The sequence below is a fragment of the Thalassophryne amazonica genome, chromosome 1 (genome assembly GCF_902500255.1).
Source record: "Thalassophryne amazonica chromosome 1, fThaAma1.1, whole genome shotgun sequence".
Classification (NCBI taxonomy): Eukaryota; Metazoa; Chordata; class Actinopteri; order Batrachoidiformes; family Batrachoididae; genus Thalassophryne; species Thalassophryne amazonica.
This window is the reverse complement of record NC_047103.1, coordinates 24,102,652-24,118,868: the sequence shown is the minus strand read 5'-3', so window position 1 is coordinate 24,118,868 and position 16,217 is coordinate 24,102,652. Positions and strand designations below refer to the sequence as shown.

At 40.8% G+C, this 16,217-nt stretch overlaps 1 protein-coding gene across 4 annotated transcripts in view; it reads left to right on the top strand.

The window, feature by feature from the left end:
* Positions 1-13,023, top strand: part of glsa (glutaminase a) — a 36,864-nt gene extending 23,841 nt beyond the window's left edge. For 2 of the 4 annotated variants that reach the window (XM_034167334.1, XM_034167341.1), the window contains exons 4-18: positions 424-553; positions 839-918; positions 4,689-4,852; positions 6,722-6,780; positions 8,052-8,084; positions 8,710-8,768; positions 8,931-8,997; positions 9,482-9,532; positions 9,613-9,789; positions 9,877-10,008; positions 10,730-10,822; positions 10,958-11,019; positions 11,724-11,800; positions 11,889-11,952; positions 12,271-13,023. In XM_034167334.1, coding sequence (XP_034023225.1) covers positions 424-553; positions 839-918; positions 4,689-4,852; positions 6,722-6,780; positions 8,052-8,084; positions 8,710-8,768; positions 8,931-8,997; positions 9,482-9,532; positions 9,613-9,789; positions 9,877-10,008; positions 10,730-10,822; positions 10,958-11,019; positions 11,724-11,800; positions 11,889-11,952; positions 12,271-12,418 — 1,396 coding nt within the window. In that variant the 3' untranslated portion in view covers positions 12,419-13,023. The remainder of the gene's footprint in view (positions 1-423; positions 554-838; positions 919-4,688; positions 4,853-6,721; positions 6,781-8,051; positions 8,085-8,709; positions 8,769-8,930; positions 8,998-9,481; positions 9,533-9,612; positions 9,790-9,876; positions 10,009-10,729; positions 10,823-10,957; positions 11,020-11,723; positions 11,801-11,888; positions 11,953-12,270) is intronic. The other 2 variants (XM_034167325.1, XM_034167347.1) reach the window with 2 other exon arrangements.
* Positions 13,024-16,217: the final 3,194 nt, after the last annotated feature.

The window sequence follows — 16,217 nt, the reverse complement described above, 5'->3', positions numbered from 1 at the left end:
TTTCATTTCTTTATTATTATTATTTGTCTCAAATGGGTTCCAAAAATAGGTTTGTGCACCCCCACCAGCCTGCTGATATTTATGGAAACTCTTTCTGCTTCCTTAGCCTTGGCTGGGCGGCTGACGCCTCAGCCAGTTACTGTTGGTAACTTAGTTTGCTGAAGGTTCTTCAGATTAACGTTTGATTTTCAGATCAGCTGCACTCAAAATACTGTGTGAGATTCTTTTTCCCGCTCACATTTCAGTCACCACAGCATATCTGGTACAGATCTACATCATGCTGCCTGAAGACATTAAATAGCTTACGAGTTTAAAAAGTGCATGACCTGCATATAGGTGGTGTCTTGTTACCGTGTGCAGATTGAGAACACTGCAGATCTCCACAGGTCTAAACTTTTTTTTTTTTTTGTGCTGCCATCTTAGATGTGTCCAGAGCAACATTGTCTTGCTCACCCAGGCCTTCAGGAAGAAGTTTGTCATCCCAGACTTCCAGCTTTTTTCCTCCCACATTGACGAACTCTATGAAACCGCCAAAAACCTCTCTGGAGGGCAGGTGAGTGAATGTCAGAGGTTAGTGACGCAGCCACCATGTCAGGCATTTTTTTGTTATTATGTTTTATCATCATACATGGTTTTTTTTTTTATGCATTTCACACTAAAACATTAGCATGTTTGACTCTGTTGTTTATTACTGAGTGAATAAGCAGATTGTTCTTTAGGCTGCTGGTCTACAAATGCCTCTTGAACATTTGTCATTGCTGCCCGTACAGTTACATAACATAGGTCTGCCATGTAAAACTTTGTTTTTGTCGCTGCTGTGTGACGTGTCATCCTGTAGGTGGCAGACTACATCCCCCAGCTGGCTCGCTTCAGCCCTGACCTTTGGGCCGTGGCCCTGTGCACTGTTGATGGACAGAGGTACTGAGATAATAAACCCGTTCTGTTATGCTGCTTTTACGTCTCTCCACTTTCTGAGAGCCTTCAGCTTTCAGGCTCTTCTCCTGTGGAACCAGCTCCCAATTCGGATCAGGGAGACAGACACCCTCTCTACTTTTAAGATTAGGCTTAAGACTTTCCTTTTTGCTAAAGCTTATTGTTAGGGCTGGATCAGGTGACCCTGAACCATCCCTTAGTTATGCTGCTATAGACTTAGACTGCTGGGGGTTCCCATGATGCACTGAGTGTTTCTTTCTCTTTTTGCTCTGTATGCACCACTCTGCATTTAATCATTGATTGATCTCTGCTCTCTTCCACAGCATGTCTTTTTCCTGATTCTCTCCCCTTAGCCCCAACCAGTCCCAGCAGAAGACTGCCCCTCCCTGAGCCTGGTTCTGCTGGAGGTTTCTTCCTGTTAAAAGGGAGTTTTTCCTTCCCACTGTCGCCAAGTGCTTGCTCATAGGGGATCCTTTTGACCGTTGGGGTTTTTCTGTAATTATTGTATGGCTTTTGCCTTGAAATATAAAGCGCCTTGGGGCAACTGTTGTTGTGATTTGGCGCTGTATAAATAAAATTGATTTGATTTGATTTGATTATACAGCTTTCCGATGAGCTGAAACAGGTCATCAGATATTAGTTTGTGGTCAAAAATACCCCGGTCCTTGAAAGTTCTAAGGAGCTCTGCTGTTGCTGCTGCTGCCTCTTCCCCTGACTGAAGGGGGGGTGTGGGGGGGAGTTTCACAGCATGTGTGGGTGAGTCTCACATAAAAAACTACTCCTATTAATGTGTTCTACATAATAGTATCTGTTGGCATAAAGACAGTAATGGCTCTACAAATCATTTTGCCTCAGTGACCTTGACCTCGTCCTAAACAATTGAACTTGCCAAGGAAATTGTGGAATCCCCCTAAGTGTGTGTCTGTATTGTGTCTAAATTTGGTTACAACTCATATTCCCAGCACTACCGCACCGTACTTCTGCGACAAGCTGGAGCAAGTGCACAGTGCGCACATTGACAGGCTGTGCCAGGTGAAACGGACCGTCAGATCATGTGAACACGCAGCCGGCGACCTGAATGTCACACCACCCGCTTGAACTATGTTCCATCTAACGTGTCTGTCCTGCGGTGCGCCACTCATAGGACACGCTTGTCAGGGTGGACACGGGCGCTCGCTCCAGCCCGTCGCAAAAGCGATATGTTTTTATGTGTTTCCACGTGTGGACAGCAACCACACACGCGCATCACAGTGGACAGTTGTAAGGTCGGTCCTTCAAAACACATTGTGTTCTCCAGCTGTGATGTCCAGCACCAGAGATATCAACAACTGCTGCTGTTGGCAGACACGCCTTCAGCCTACAGAACAAAGTGTCACTCTCTATTTCTGTGTTATGTGATCATTCATTTTAGTTATATGGCATGTAATTGTGTATGTAGTTATTGTAGTAATTATTTCTATACCCGGATGGACACAATAAGAGCGCACGTCTATGACCATGGGTCATATATAGAGCCACAGAGGGATCATACGTGTATTGTCCACTGAATAAGAGGGATTGAATATTGGAAACTGCGGTGTTTTATATGGTGCGTAGTTTTTTTTTTGGGTCTACACAGCAGCGCAATGTGGTGCAATACGTACTAGCTGCTCGCACTGTGTTTGTGCATGTGTATGAGCGTGCACAAAACAGTCACAGCGGGATCGTTCACGCTTGCCCGACTATGTGTCCCTCCCGACATCTGCTCGATGTTTTTGTGGTTCGCTCATTCAGGCTGTTTCGCTGTGATTTGCACTCATGATATGCACACTCTTAAGGCTATGAAATTGGGCTATTAGTAAAAAAAAGTAGAAAAGGGGGTGTTCACAATAATAGTAGTGTGGCATTCAGTCAGTGAGTTCGTCAATTTTGTGGAACAAACAGGTGTGATCAGGTGTCCCCTATTTAAGGATGAAGCCAGCACCTGGTGAACATGCTTTTCTCTTTGAAAGCCTGAGGAAAATGGGACGTTCAAGACATTGCTCAGAAGAACAGCGTAGTTTGATTAAAAAGTTGATTGGAGAGGGGAAAACTTATACACAGGTGCAAAAAATTATAGGCTGTTCATCTTCAATGATCTCAGTGCTTTAAAATGGACAAAAAAAAAACCAGACACGTGGAAGAAAATGGAAAACAACCATCAAAATGGTTAGAAGAATAACCAGAATGGCAAAGGCTCACCCATTGATCAGCTCCAGGATGATCAAAGACAGTCTGGAGTTACCTGTAAGTACTGTGACAGTTAGAAGACGCCTGTGTGAAGCTAATTTATGTGTAAGAATCCCCCGCAAAGTCCCTCTGTTCCATAAAAGACATGCAGAAGAGGTTACAATTTGCCAAAGAACACTTCAACTGGCCTAAAGAGAAATGGAGGAATATTTTGTGGACTGATGAGAGTAAAATTGTTCTTTTTGGGTCCGAGGGCCGCAGACGGTTTGTGAGACGACCCCCAAACTCTGAATTCAAGGCACAGTTCACAGTGAAGACAGTGAAGCATGGTGGTGCAAGCATCATGATATGGGCATGTTTCGCCTACTATGGTGTTGGGCCTATATATCGCATACCAGGTATCATGGATCAGTTTGGATATGTCAAAATACTTGAAGAAGTCATGTTGCCTTATGCTGAAGAGGACATGCCCTTGAAATGGGTGTTTCAACAAGACAATGACCCCAAACACACTAGTAAATGAGCAAAATCTTGGTTCCAAACCAACAAAATTAATGCCTTGCAAATGTGAAAAAAATCATGAAAAACTGTGGTTATACAACTAAATACTAGTTTAGTGATTCACAGGATTGCTAAAAAACCAGTTTGAACATAATAGTTTTGAGTTTGTAGCGTCAGCAGCAGATGCTACTATTATTGTGAACACCCCCTTTTCTACTTTTTTTTTTTTTTACTAATAGCCCAATTTCATAGCCTTAAGAGTGTGCATATCATGAATGCTTGGTCTTGTTGGATTTGTGAGAATCTACCGAATCTACTGGTACCTTGTTTCCCATGTAACAATAAGAAATATACTCAAAACCTGGATTAATCTTTTTAGTCACATAGCACTACTGTTATTCTGAACACTACTGTAAGTGTACACAAGGCTGAGCCTCTAGCAAAGACTGTTTTTAACAGGCTGTGTTCATAACTAGTCTTCTCACAGTGGAGAGCGGCTGCTGCTTTTACCGTGACTGCATCAAAATGCACAGTTAAAACTTAAACGAGTCATCATAACAAGACATCACACTTATGTAAACTTTGCAGTTAATCTGTGGCTCTGTTCTTAATGTTAGCAGCTACATTCCATTCAACAACACGCTGGGGTGTTTCTTCAAATCTGTATAAACGGAAACACTCGGAAAAATGAGTACTCACAGGTACCTTTTCGGCAGTCTCCTTAGTTGTTTCTTACAAATGCCGTATGCTTTGAGACCAGTCACGGAAGTGCACAAAGTAATCTTGACGTATCGTCGGATGGTCACTAACAGCCTAAATCTAAGTTGTTACGATTTCTGTGCGACATGTCCTTTACGTTTGTACACATTTTAAAAGGGTCATGTGTGTGCACAGGTTCACATGTGATCTACATATGTATGTAGAAGTGTTTTGGCTTTGTTATAGGCAACTATACAGTCTGGAATCAACAGCTTTGCAACAATGTAAGGATGTTTGTGCTTCACTCATTCAGTAAGCTGGAACAGTGAACGTGTCCTTTCTCTCAGGCACACTGTTGGTGACACCAAGGTTCCCTTCTGCCTCCAATCTTGTGTCAAGCCGCTGAAATACGCCATCGCCGTTCATGACCACGGAACTGAATATGTGCACCGCTTCATCGGCAAAGAGCCCAGCGGGCTGCGCTTCAACAAGCTTTTCCTAAATGAGGAAGGTGAGGCAGCAGTTAGTCAGTTAGATAGCTGTGGGGAGAAAGACTTTAAAACACCGGGTTTGCCTTTACCAAAAAAAAGGAACAATTTTCTCTGAAGAAGGGTCATCACAGCTGCAGAATTTCCACTTGATTATTGATTATTGGAGGTGAAACACCAACGCTAAATTTAAATTAAGTAGGTTGGCACTCGTTAAATATGCATTCTTCTGCCAAGAACTCAAAATGCCCCATTTCACAATATGAAAAGTTTTTTTTCTCTCTCCTTTCTAGGAGTTTTAAAGGTAGTATTGCAGATCAGGTGAAGTTCAATAAATGATTAATGCAACATATTACATCATCAAAATTTCTTTTAAAATTCCTTGCTCACACCTGTTTATATCATCTGCATCAAGAATATAGTGCTTCTAATTCTAGGCCACAGTCGGTGCATTCAACAGGAAGACTTGGACTTTAAGCTTTAATTCAAAGGTTTTATCCCACCCCCCCCCAAAAAAATCACATTACCCATTTAGCCATTTGGGCCATTTATGTACACACTCTTCATTTTCAGAGGCCATAAGTATTTGGTCAAATTAAATGTAAGGATTGTTAATGCAAACAGTCACTTTTACACAAACAGTATAGTACTCTATGGTAAACCTGAATATCATATGCAGTTCTCGAAACACGACAACACATGCAAGAAGGTGACTAGTGAGGGAAGCCACCAAGACACCTGCGATAACTCTGCACTTGTTATAGGCTTCTGTGACTGCAGAAATAGTGCATTGTGCAACTTTTGTTTCTTGCATCGCCAGTCACCAGGTACAGAAACTCTGGCTCCTTCAAATGTGTCTTGGAGGCTTCTCTCACTAGCCTCATTCTTATACCATCACTTGGTAACAAAATTACAAATACAAAAAGCCCAAGTACTTAATGGACCTAACTATATATCCCTGCAGTTTTCTGCTGCATTCTGGATCTCACTCACTGTCAGATATTATTATACAAGTTATTTGCTGAAAAATTGACTTATACTGGTTTAGCTCGTGAGACATCGTGGCATAGGCTGCTTATGTGCTTAAAAACTAAAAAAAAAAAAAAAAAAAAGGATGCATACGGTAGCTTGAGTCTTTGTGTCATAAACTGTAATTTAATCCTTTGCATTTCAGAATAATGTAAGATAACAAAACGACAGAGGAGCATCCTTCTTTGAGGAGTTAATTTGCGTATCAGGCTGCAGTGTGTGGGATTCGAACCCTGACCGGGGTGAAGTCTTTGCTGCATGTCTCTCCTAGTCTCTGTCTCAAGTGTTCCCCGTCTCAAAAAAAAGCACGAAAAAAACAAAACGGCTAACTGTCTTTTCAACCTTTTTGTAGTGATCGATTGTGTTAAAACTGAAGGAAATCCACCCGTGATGTTTGAGTAATCCTATTAAGAAATGAACTGCAGCTGTAAGCGACTTCCTGGCGGAGATGAGAAGTCTACTTGCTCCTCATCGGATCCTTTTCTTTCAGATCAGATGTATTGCATCATGACTCAGCTGCTGGTGGATGAACTTTCTGTCTGTAAGAGGATACAGCTGAAGGCTGGTTGCTATGGAGACGTGTTAAGTTATTAATGAGAGCCACGGAACAAAAAACAGCTCAGCTGTGATGCTGGAATTTGTGAAACAGAGAGAAAACTAGACTGAATTAAACCCCAAAGTCAAAATATTCAAAATTATTAGCCTCAAGTAAAATATAACCTTTTACCTCAGCATAATGCTGCTGAATGACATTATTATTTTTACATTTAATCTTCTGTCTTTGCTTTCAGGTACTAACAAACCATAAAATCATATTTTGTATTTGCTGTTGACAGATTTATTTTCATTTTTCTGTCCATCAGACAAACCACATAACCCCATGGTGAACGCTGGCGCTATCGTCTGCACCTCCCTCATCAAGGTAAAGCACAGATTTCCACAAATGATTCAGCTGATCAACAGAACACTGTTCCACAGCTTATCCTCCAGTTTTGATATCAGCACCCCCCTCCCCCGAATTTCAAATTGTTGTTCGAATTGTTGTGTATTTTTGCCATTTAGTCTTTTATTTTGGAGTTTATATTGTTTAGTGCTTTGATTCCAGGGAAAGTTCTGTCTAAACGTTGGTGGTTGCTAATAATGAATGTGTGATTTTATAGAATTGCAATTTCATGTACATTGGAATAAAAGTTAAAGAGTGGGGTTGGGAGCGAATCAGAACTGAAACAATGATCCTGTGAAGAGCAGATTAAAGGGGATTTCATCACTCAGATATCAAACAGTCATTCAGAACAAACTACCTGTGAGCACAAAGCTGGAATGTCCTGGATGACCTTGAGATTCATCTTGATCCTGACGTAACAGCGCCACCTGCTGATTTAATACTCATAGTAAACCTTTCCTTCCGTGTGGGTCCAGTCAACATCTGCAGGAGTTTGAGTAGGTTCCAGAGCTCGAGTTCTGTCGTTTCTTTGGTTGCAGACATACGTTTACATACACCTTGGTTAAAAACATTCAAACTCAGTTTCTCCGCTAATGTTTCCCTCCTCCAAAATATATATGCATTTTGGTTCTGTCAGAATGTCTGCTTTATTTCCATGTAAATTTACATCAGGAGCCATCTGGAAAAGATTCATAGTACCATGAGTACGTGTGCCAGTCTGTTTTTAGAAACACATGTGAAGCCTGGGACCATACATGCGTTACATCACGAGGAACGAGGTCCAAATTAACACCCAACAGACTCTCAGGATCACAACTAAGGAATTGATGGATTTGGAGGCATCAGACAGAAATGTGACATTGTTCACCTTTTAAGAGTGTGCGCTCCATCAACATGACCTCAAAAAAACTGTGGCCCAAAGAGGAAGTTATTACTTTAAATGTGGAATGAAAAAAACTTTACCATGATTAGACATCTAAAATCTGCCCAACAGGATCTCAGAGCTTCTCAGTAATGTAAAGAAAAATTAAAAATGTTAATGACACAAGTGACGGTCCTCACACAGTGTCTTAATCTCCGCTTTCTGTTCCAAATGAAATAAACAGCAAATGAGTTGTTTTGTTTCATCTGCTCCATTTCCAGTGTCAACATACTTCTCCAAGTGAACGATTTTAACTTATAATATTGGTTTTGTTTAACACAGCCAGTTAGAAATTTGGTTGTGTGATGTTTCACTGTTTGTGTTTCAGCAAGGTTCAAGCAATGCCGAGAAATTCGATTATGTGAGTATCACTGTGTCGGTGTTGTTCAGAACAATTTCTCCCCCACCTTCAGGTGTACTTAAATATAAGAGTCATTAGTCAATAAGCTCTGAAGATTTCGTTGCATGCAACAGTTTGAGCTCCATGTAAAAATTTAATGTAGTTTTTAGAGCTGGTTATTTTTAGTGTTTAACCTGCAGGAAAAGCTGGCTAAACTTGGCCAGTTTGTTCAAAAAAAAAAAAAAAAAAAAAAAAAAAATATATATATATAAAAATATATATATATATATATATATAAAAATATATAAAAAAAAATTTGTTTTGGTATGGGGGAGTTTTCAACTCGTGCCATAATTTTTTATTTTTTTATTTTTTTTATGTTAGCCATGTTTGAATATGGATTATGTACATAAATGGTGAGGCTCCATTTTGAAACTACAAAGGTGCTCATTCTTCTGCCAAGTTCTGAAACACTGATTGGCAGTGTGAAAGTATTTTAAGCATTCAAAATGTAGCGATTTCTGGCCTAGGTTACACTCAACATGTAAAAAAAAAAAACAGTTCAATAATCTTTGGACAATTGTGTTAATTAACACAGAAATTTACTCTGAGGAGAAGTTAACTCTTGTCTTTAAATCTGCTCCAGGTTATGAACTTCATGAACAAACTGGCTGGAAATGAATATGTGGGCTTCAGTAATGCCACGTGAGTACACAGAGTACTGGTCAGGAGTGCAGCAGGGCTGCAGCGTACTGTCCAGGAGTACAGTACAGTACACAGAGGTTTGGTTACTGTGATACCAGGAAATACGTAAACCAAACATAAGTTCAGTGTCGAAAGAACAAATCATTTAATCATTTGTTCCAGGTTCCAGTCGGAACGCGAATCTGGAGACAGAAACTTTGCCATCGGGTATTACCTGAAGGAGAAAAAGGTGAGGACGAAGGTTGGATGAAAGCGACGGCTCAGTGAGGTTTTGATCTCGGCATGCACACAGTTAATTTAAGGGTCTGTCTCATTCAGACATGTTTAGAATCGGAATGATTCAAGACAAATCTGAAGCAAACATTTCCAAATTAAAACTTGTTTCCAGTCAAACCCTAATTTTAGATATTTAGTTGCAGCTTGGAACCAAATATTGTCGTGTCTGGGATCTACAATTACAGTTTGAGTGGTAATAGTTTTCTATACTGTCAGTTAAAAATAAGACTTGTATGTATTTGTAATTGGAATTATGATGAGTCCTATCCATAATGAAAATGTACTGAATTAGGATTGTAATTTATCTTTGGGCAAATCTTTAGAAAACTTTAATTGGATTCTCTTTGTTGGTGCAGAATGGAAATTGCTGATGTCATAAAGGCTCATTTGGACCACTTGTGAATGTTTCTAATGTGAATCCTGTTTATTTGCTCCAGTGTTTCCCGGAAGGGACCGACATGACCGCCATCTTAGACTTCTACTTCCAGGTGTGCAGAGCTTTAAAAACAGGCAATGAAGCTGAAAGAAAACATGTTTTACAGAAGATTAATTATTTGTTTTTATAAAGCTTTGCTCCATTGAGGTGACATGTGAAAGCGCCAGCGTCATGGCAGCGACCCTGGCAAATGGCGGCTTCTGTCCAATCACAGGCGAGCGTGTGCTGAGCCCCGAGGCAGTGCGGAACACGCTGAGCCTGATGCATTCCTGTGGAATGTACGACTTCTCCGGACAGTTTGCGTTCCACGTCAGTATCCTGTGACGGCAGGTTAGGATTTGTTCATCCTGCATGTCAAGGACTTGGTGGTAAAGTCTCCCGTGCTTTTGTGCTCAGGTCGGCCTGCCGGCTAAATCTGGTGTCGCCGGTGGAATTCTGCTGGTTGTGCCGAATGTGATGGGCATCATGTGCTGGTCTCCTCCGCTGGACAAGCTGGGAAACAGCGTCCGAGGAATCCAGTTCTGCACGGTGACATCATTAGCCTTTACGCTTTGTTTTCCCCTTTAACTGATCATTTAGAAACTTTAATACAAAAATTACTCTGATTTAGGGCTTCATCTGTTATCTTCATTCACGTTTTTACTTTTTTAATTTATAAAATGTCAGAAAAAAGCCTCAACATAAATGTTTTATCCAAACAGTCAAAATTTACAATGTGCAGTTATTTATTTATTTGTTTGTTTGTTTGTTTAACCAGTCAAGTCAGTTTATCCTAAATGTTGCCAGTTTAATCCAGTTTAGCACTGGTTTCCAACCAGTTAAAATCAGGAGAAAAGTGATGTTTGATTTTAAAGCAGTTTAAACCGGTTTCGTTTTGGAGTAGGTCAGTTTAGCACCAGAGTGTCTTTGACTGATCTTGATTAAAATCTGTATCTGATATTTTTGTGTTGTTATAGAACTGTTGAAAGCTTGTGAAAAATAAAATAATTTTAAACCGGTCTTTATAAAAACTCATTTGTGGTTTTCAAAGCAGTTTCTTATTGATTGTGTTGAGGCTGACAGTGACATACAGTTGTAAAAGTCTTAAGGTCATAACTGGACTTCGCTGGTCAGGAATCTGCACGTGATGATAAAACGCGTCAGTGCAGCAACGAGGACAATAAGTTCCCGCTTTAATGACCAATGAACTCTACAACACCAAGAAATGAGGGCAGAATCTGAAATTCTGAATGGTTTTCTTTTATTTCAGGACCTTGTTTCTCTCTTTAATTTCCACAACTATGACAATCTGAGGCACTTTGCTAAGAAACTGGATCCTCGTAGGGAGGGGGGAGACCAGCGGGTGAGTCTGAGAAAAATCCATGAGTTTTATGTCTTTTGTCCTCTGTCTATTCAGTTTAAGCTGCTTCCTCAGATTTTTTTTCTTCTTCTTCATTCTTTTTTTTTTTTTTTTTTTATGCCATTTGTTGGTTTTCAGGTGAAATCGGTGATCAATCTGCTGTTTTCCGCCTACACTGGAGACGTCTCAGCCCTGAGAAGGTTCAACACAAATGGACTCATTTTGTTCTCAAAGAAATAAGTTGAATTATAAAAAAGAAAAAAAATGGAGAGCGGAGGGGAGCTGCAAGAAAAATGATGTTCAGCTATTTTACCGTATTTTCCAGAGTAGAAGTTGCAGGACCTTTGAAACCGATTTTATTTTTTTTTTAAAGTAACTTGTACTCCGGACAATACGGTAATCATAATCATATCATAAAGCATGCCCCCCCCCCCCCCCCCCCCCCCCCCCCCCAATCCTGACACACACCGGTCCAAAGTTGAATAGGTTTCACGTGTCCGGAGTTATTCTGATGGTTGACGGGTACTTAGAATCACTTAATGTCAACTTCAGCCTGATTTTAAACTAGATTTCCACCCAGTGCATTTTGAAGTAGTTTATTTTTGATATGAATAACACTTTGAAACTAGTTTTTCTCCAAATAGACCAGATTAAAGTATTTTAAGGCAGTTTTTCCTAAAACTGTAAAAATAATAAAGTTTAATAGCAGTTGAAAACCGAAGACAACAAATGGGAAAATTTATAAGGTGTGTGTGTGTGTGTGTTAGAACAATGACTAAAATAGCTGAGTGTTTACTTTCAGGAGTCACACACGGTGGCTGTAACCCTCACCCCATACCTCTTTTGTGGGGTGGGGTGGGGGGGGGGGTGTTTTTGTGTGTATGATCGTGTACCTCTGCTGCAGGTTTGCATTGTCGTCCGTGGACATGGAGCAGAGGGACTACGACTCGAGGACGGCGCTGCACGTTGCAGCTGCTGAAGGTAAAACTCTGAGGTGTCGTCTTCCTTGTCCATTGTGATCCCTGTGTGCATTTGTGTCTCTGATGTTTCCTGTGCGTGTGCGTTTCAGGACATGCTGAGGTGGTTCGGTTCCTGCTGGAGGCCTGCAAGGTTAACCCGGTCCCCAAAGACAGGTAACACAACCCAGAAAACTCCTAAATGTGGAAGTGGAGCAGCACTTATGAGCCTTTTTTACGGCTGTGTTTCCGCTTGCGGTGTTCTGTTCTGTTGTTACATGACATCCTTTGTCCGCGTCGCTAATTCTCAAAAAAGCGATCTCTGTTCACCCCCCCCACCACCACCACCAAATGGAGAATCATGGACTTCCAGAGTGTGTTCTTTCAAATCCTAAAACATGGACTGGACCAAACTACTTTGACGTGTTCGGTTTTCTAATTAATAGCGCGAGCATTCCGTTGAGGCGGTGATGATGAAGCATGTCTTCTGTTCAGGTGGGGAAACACGCCAATGGACGAGGCTGTCCACTTTGGGCACCACGACGTGGTAACGATCCTCTGCGATTATCAGAACCAGTACGGCCCTCATGACAGCCAGGGGGAGAAACCGGTGGCTGAGAAGAACCTGGACGATATGCTGTGACAGATTCTGACCAGGATCAGGATTTAAAGAAACCTTCAAACACTTCAGACGATGACTTCAAAACTTAGAAGCACAAAGTGAAGGAATCCCTTAACTGTTCCCTTAAAGGCTGCACATTGTCATTTACATCGCTACGGTTTCTTTGATTGTGCTGAGGTCAGGCAATCACAGATTAAAGTCGGTTGATTAAATGTGTACCTGGATTTCACAATAAAAGCATGGAGGCTTATTATGTAATAAAGTAGTCTGAATTGTGACTTTGCCAGATGCCAGGTGGGAAATATCTGAAACAATCCATCAATCCAACAAAAAGTTAATAAATATTCAAGCAACTAACTGTAAATGCCTCAGCTTTGAGGGGAAAAATACAAGAAAGGTCATCTTAGACTGTACAACTTTAATTGTATCAATAGCGCCCCCTGCCTTTGTTTTGGGCTGTCTGAAAGATGCTGTTTTCTCATTGTGCAGATGAAAAATGTTGTTTAATTTTACATGCTAAAATTTCAGACAGTTTAACAGAATCTGGTGTAACGCAGAGTAGAGTTGACGTATCTGTCAAACAAACCGCTGCACAATCAGACTCAAAGTCTGAAAGGATTTGCTCCATGTATACATATATATATTATATATATATTATATATTTTATAGTTAAGTCCTAATGTAGTGTGTTTCGCAATAACTCGTAGTATTTTTTATTTATTTATTTTTTTGTATTGTCTTACACATTCAGTTGATAATCAAAAATTATTTTGGACAGTCGATCTCGTTTCAAATTTCTGTGAAATGAGGGGTGGAATCCCAAACTGAAGGAAACAAAATCTGCAATGAACTTCATTAATGAGCTGATCAGATGATACTCTTTTAAATACATAATTTAAGTTTTATTAGGTTTTTTGAAGGGCACGGTACATAATAAACAGTCGCATGAAATAACACAAAAACAAAAAGGACACAGAATACTAATTTTTTTTTTTCAGTATTAACTAAACTGAACACTTTTTTTTGCATCAATCCAAAACTTATTCCATAATGAAGTGCCATCATCCATTTCCCCTTTCAGTCTGTTGAGCATACACTTGTATGAGATGAGATTTATTGTCATTGTCATTACACGAGTGCAACAACAAAGAAATTACATTGAGCTTGGGACTCCGACGAGGGCGGTTGCATCTCCTCCACTCTCCCTTATCTCTGTTCTCTGCCTTTGACCTTCAAGTCCCTACTTCACCAGACTGTGAATTCTTCAAATTATATTGGATTCTGGATCTATTGGACTACTATTGGATTAACCATGGAATTGATCAGCTGGTCTCTGAACGCTATTGACACCATTTTTTTTTTTTCTACAAGAAGGTCAGGACCGGGGGATCCTACGTGCCCAGATGGAATGTATCCTGCGGGCTGTGTCCTCGACTCCTGGGGGTCTTGGCGTGTTGCATGCTTGGTGCCTTTCTCCGTTGAGGACGTCGAGGATTTATTCATTTTTGGTCTCATGGTAGCAGGGCTGGTACTTTTTGGCTTATGTGCTGCCCTGATCTACCGAAAAATTGGCAAGACGGCGGCATCAAGAACCACGGCCTGTCGCTTGTCCGTCATGATTAACGAGGTTGGCAAGGCAGTGCATTCTCAGACTGCGTTGACTCTTGAACTCAGACGCAAATTGGGTGACATCTTGGAGCTGATGCCTGCCTTGCAGTTGAAGCTGAGGGTTTTGGAGGCCGGTGAATATTCTTAATTCATAATTGGGAATATTCTTAATTCATAATTGGGATTTGGTTGTTCAAGTGGAACGCTTAAGTGTTTTTCACTGCTCAACCACAACACTCCAGGCTTATCTAGCCTCAAGGACAAATTGCCCAATGTTTTCCTCCAGAGTTCAGTCTTCAGGCTCTGGTGAGATTTTTCAGCTCCTTCTTATCTCAACCCACAAAGACAATAAACTGACAGTCTTACACATGGACAAGACTGAAGCATGCTCCATTTTTCCCTTTACCTCCCTTCCTGCTCCCCCATCACTTACCCCATCCCGGCCACCGCTCACGCCACCCCTTCCCCCTCCGGGGGCTTCGGCAGGTTCCTGTTCCCCCCAAGCTAGCAGTGGCGTGACTCCAGTTGCAGCTGCCTTCACCCACTTTACCTCAATTCGGATGACGGACTGCTTCAAGTTTAGTGCACATAAGCAATGTCAAATGTATATGTGTTGTCTTTAATTTTGATGTGTGCCATTATTACGGTAAACAAGTAATTGTGGATTAATTGCTGTATCTTGTCTGAGGTAATTGGAGTGTAAACGTAATTGCCCTTTTTTGGAATCAAAGTTGTCTGAAGTCTGCTTATGTTTACACTCCAATTACTTCAGACAAAATCCACCAATTAATCCACAATTATTACTAGTTGAGCGTAATAATGGCACACATCAGAATTAAAGACCAACACATATACATTTGACATGGCTTATGTGCACTAAACTTGAAGCAGTCCGTCATCCGAATTGAGGTAAAGTGAGAGAAGGCCGCAGCAGGAGGGGCCCGCAGCGCGTGGGCAGCATATGATGCCGTTTCCACAATTGCTTCTAGCCATTCTTCCACATCTGGAACCTTTGTTGTTTTCCATTGTCTCAAGATGATCCTTAAAGCTGTAATGATACCAGTCATAATAACTGAAAAAGTAGACCGGCAAGTTTATCACTTGGGACTTATCCCCTAACAAAGACGTGGAGTCAAAGGAATTCTAGAGCTATACCATCCAATCAGAATGTCCAGCACTTTAGTCCAGAATAGCCCAATTCAAGGGTATTCCCAAATACATAATAATCGGTGCTCTCTGACATTTCCATCATAAATTATCAGGCATTAGTTTCATTCGATGGAACCTTACTGGTGTATGATGCATATGAAGTATTTCAAATTCCCTTTTTGCTTCCTTTACATACTTACTGCATTCTGCTAGAATAGTCAACAGTTCCTCTTCTTCAATTTCTTCTCCCAAAGTTGTTTCATACTAGTACAATCAGTGCTCGTGAAACTGTGAGGCTGTGTGACACTCCTGTGGCATACCCAAATACCTAAGACAGCCATTACTAGCAATTTTATAGCTGGCGATCACACACTTTCTTATCTGTAATTATCTCCAAAACTGGTCTTTGCCCATCAGGCTATAATGTTCAGACACATCTTCATATGACATAAAAACACTCTTTGTAAAGATCTCCAATAGTGCATATGCCACTGCCTCCAGTATACCCCTGACCTTCCTATACGAATACCAGGGTTATTCCCTAATACTATGTTGAATATTTTTGAACATAGAAGATACATTTTGTAATAAGAATTCTATTTTATTCTGAATTCCAGGCACACACACATACCGGTTGTTCTCTCTGATTACATCATTGTATTTTTTATCCGTGTATAGCTTTTTTTTTATGTCTGGCGCAGCAGGAGCAGATCCACAGCTGAATGCTGGGTAAATTCAGCTGGGGCCGTTGGGTGGACAGATGCCAGGTGTTCAGTCTTTGTTTAATTTAATGTATTTTATTTTTATTTTTTTTCTGTGCTGAGCGGTCCAAGCATGTAGCAGGTGAAATGAGAAACTGTGGATGGTTTTGTGTGGAAAATCTTCCCCACGTGGTGGAATGTATCGTCACCCAGCAGTGTGTGTTTGTATTTATTCATCCGTTTAAGGTATAACGTGTTTGTTACTGTGGCGTGTATGTTTGCACTCTGTAAATACTAGTCGTCAAAATATCCTTGCGACGCACATTTCTGTGTAAAACAGTATTTAAAGATGTTTACTTCTT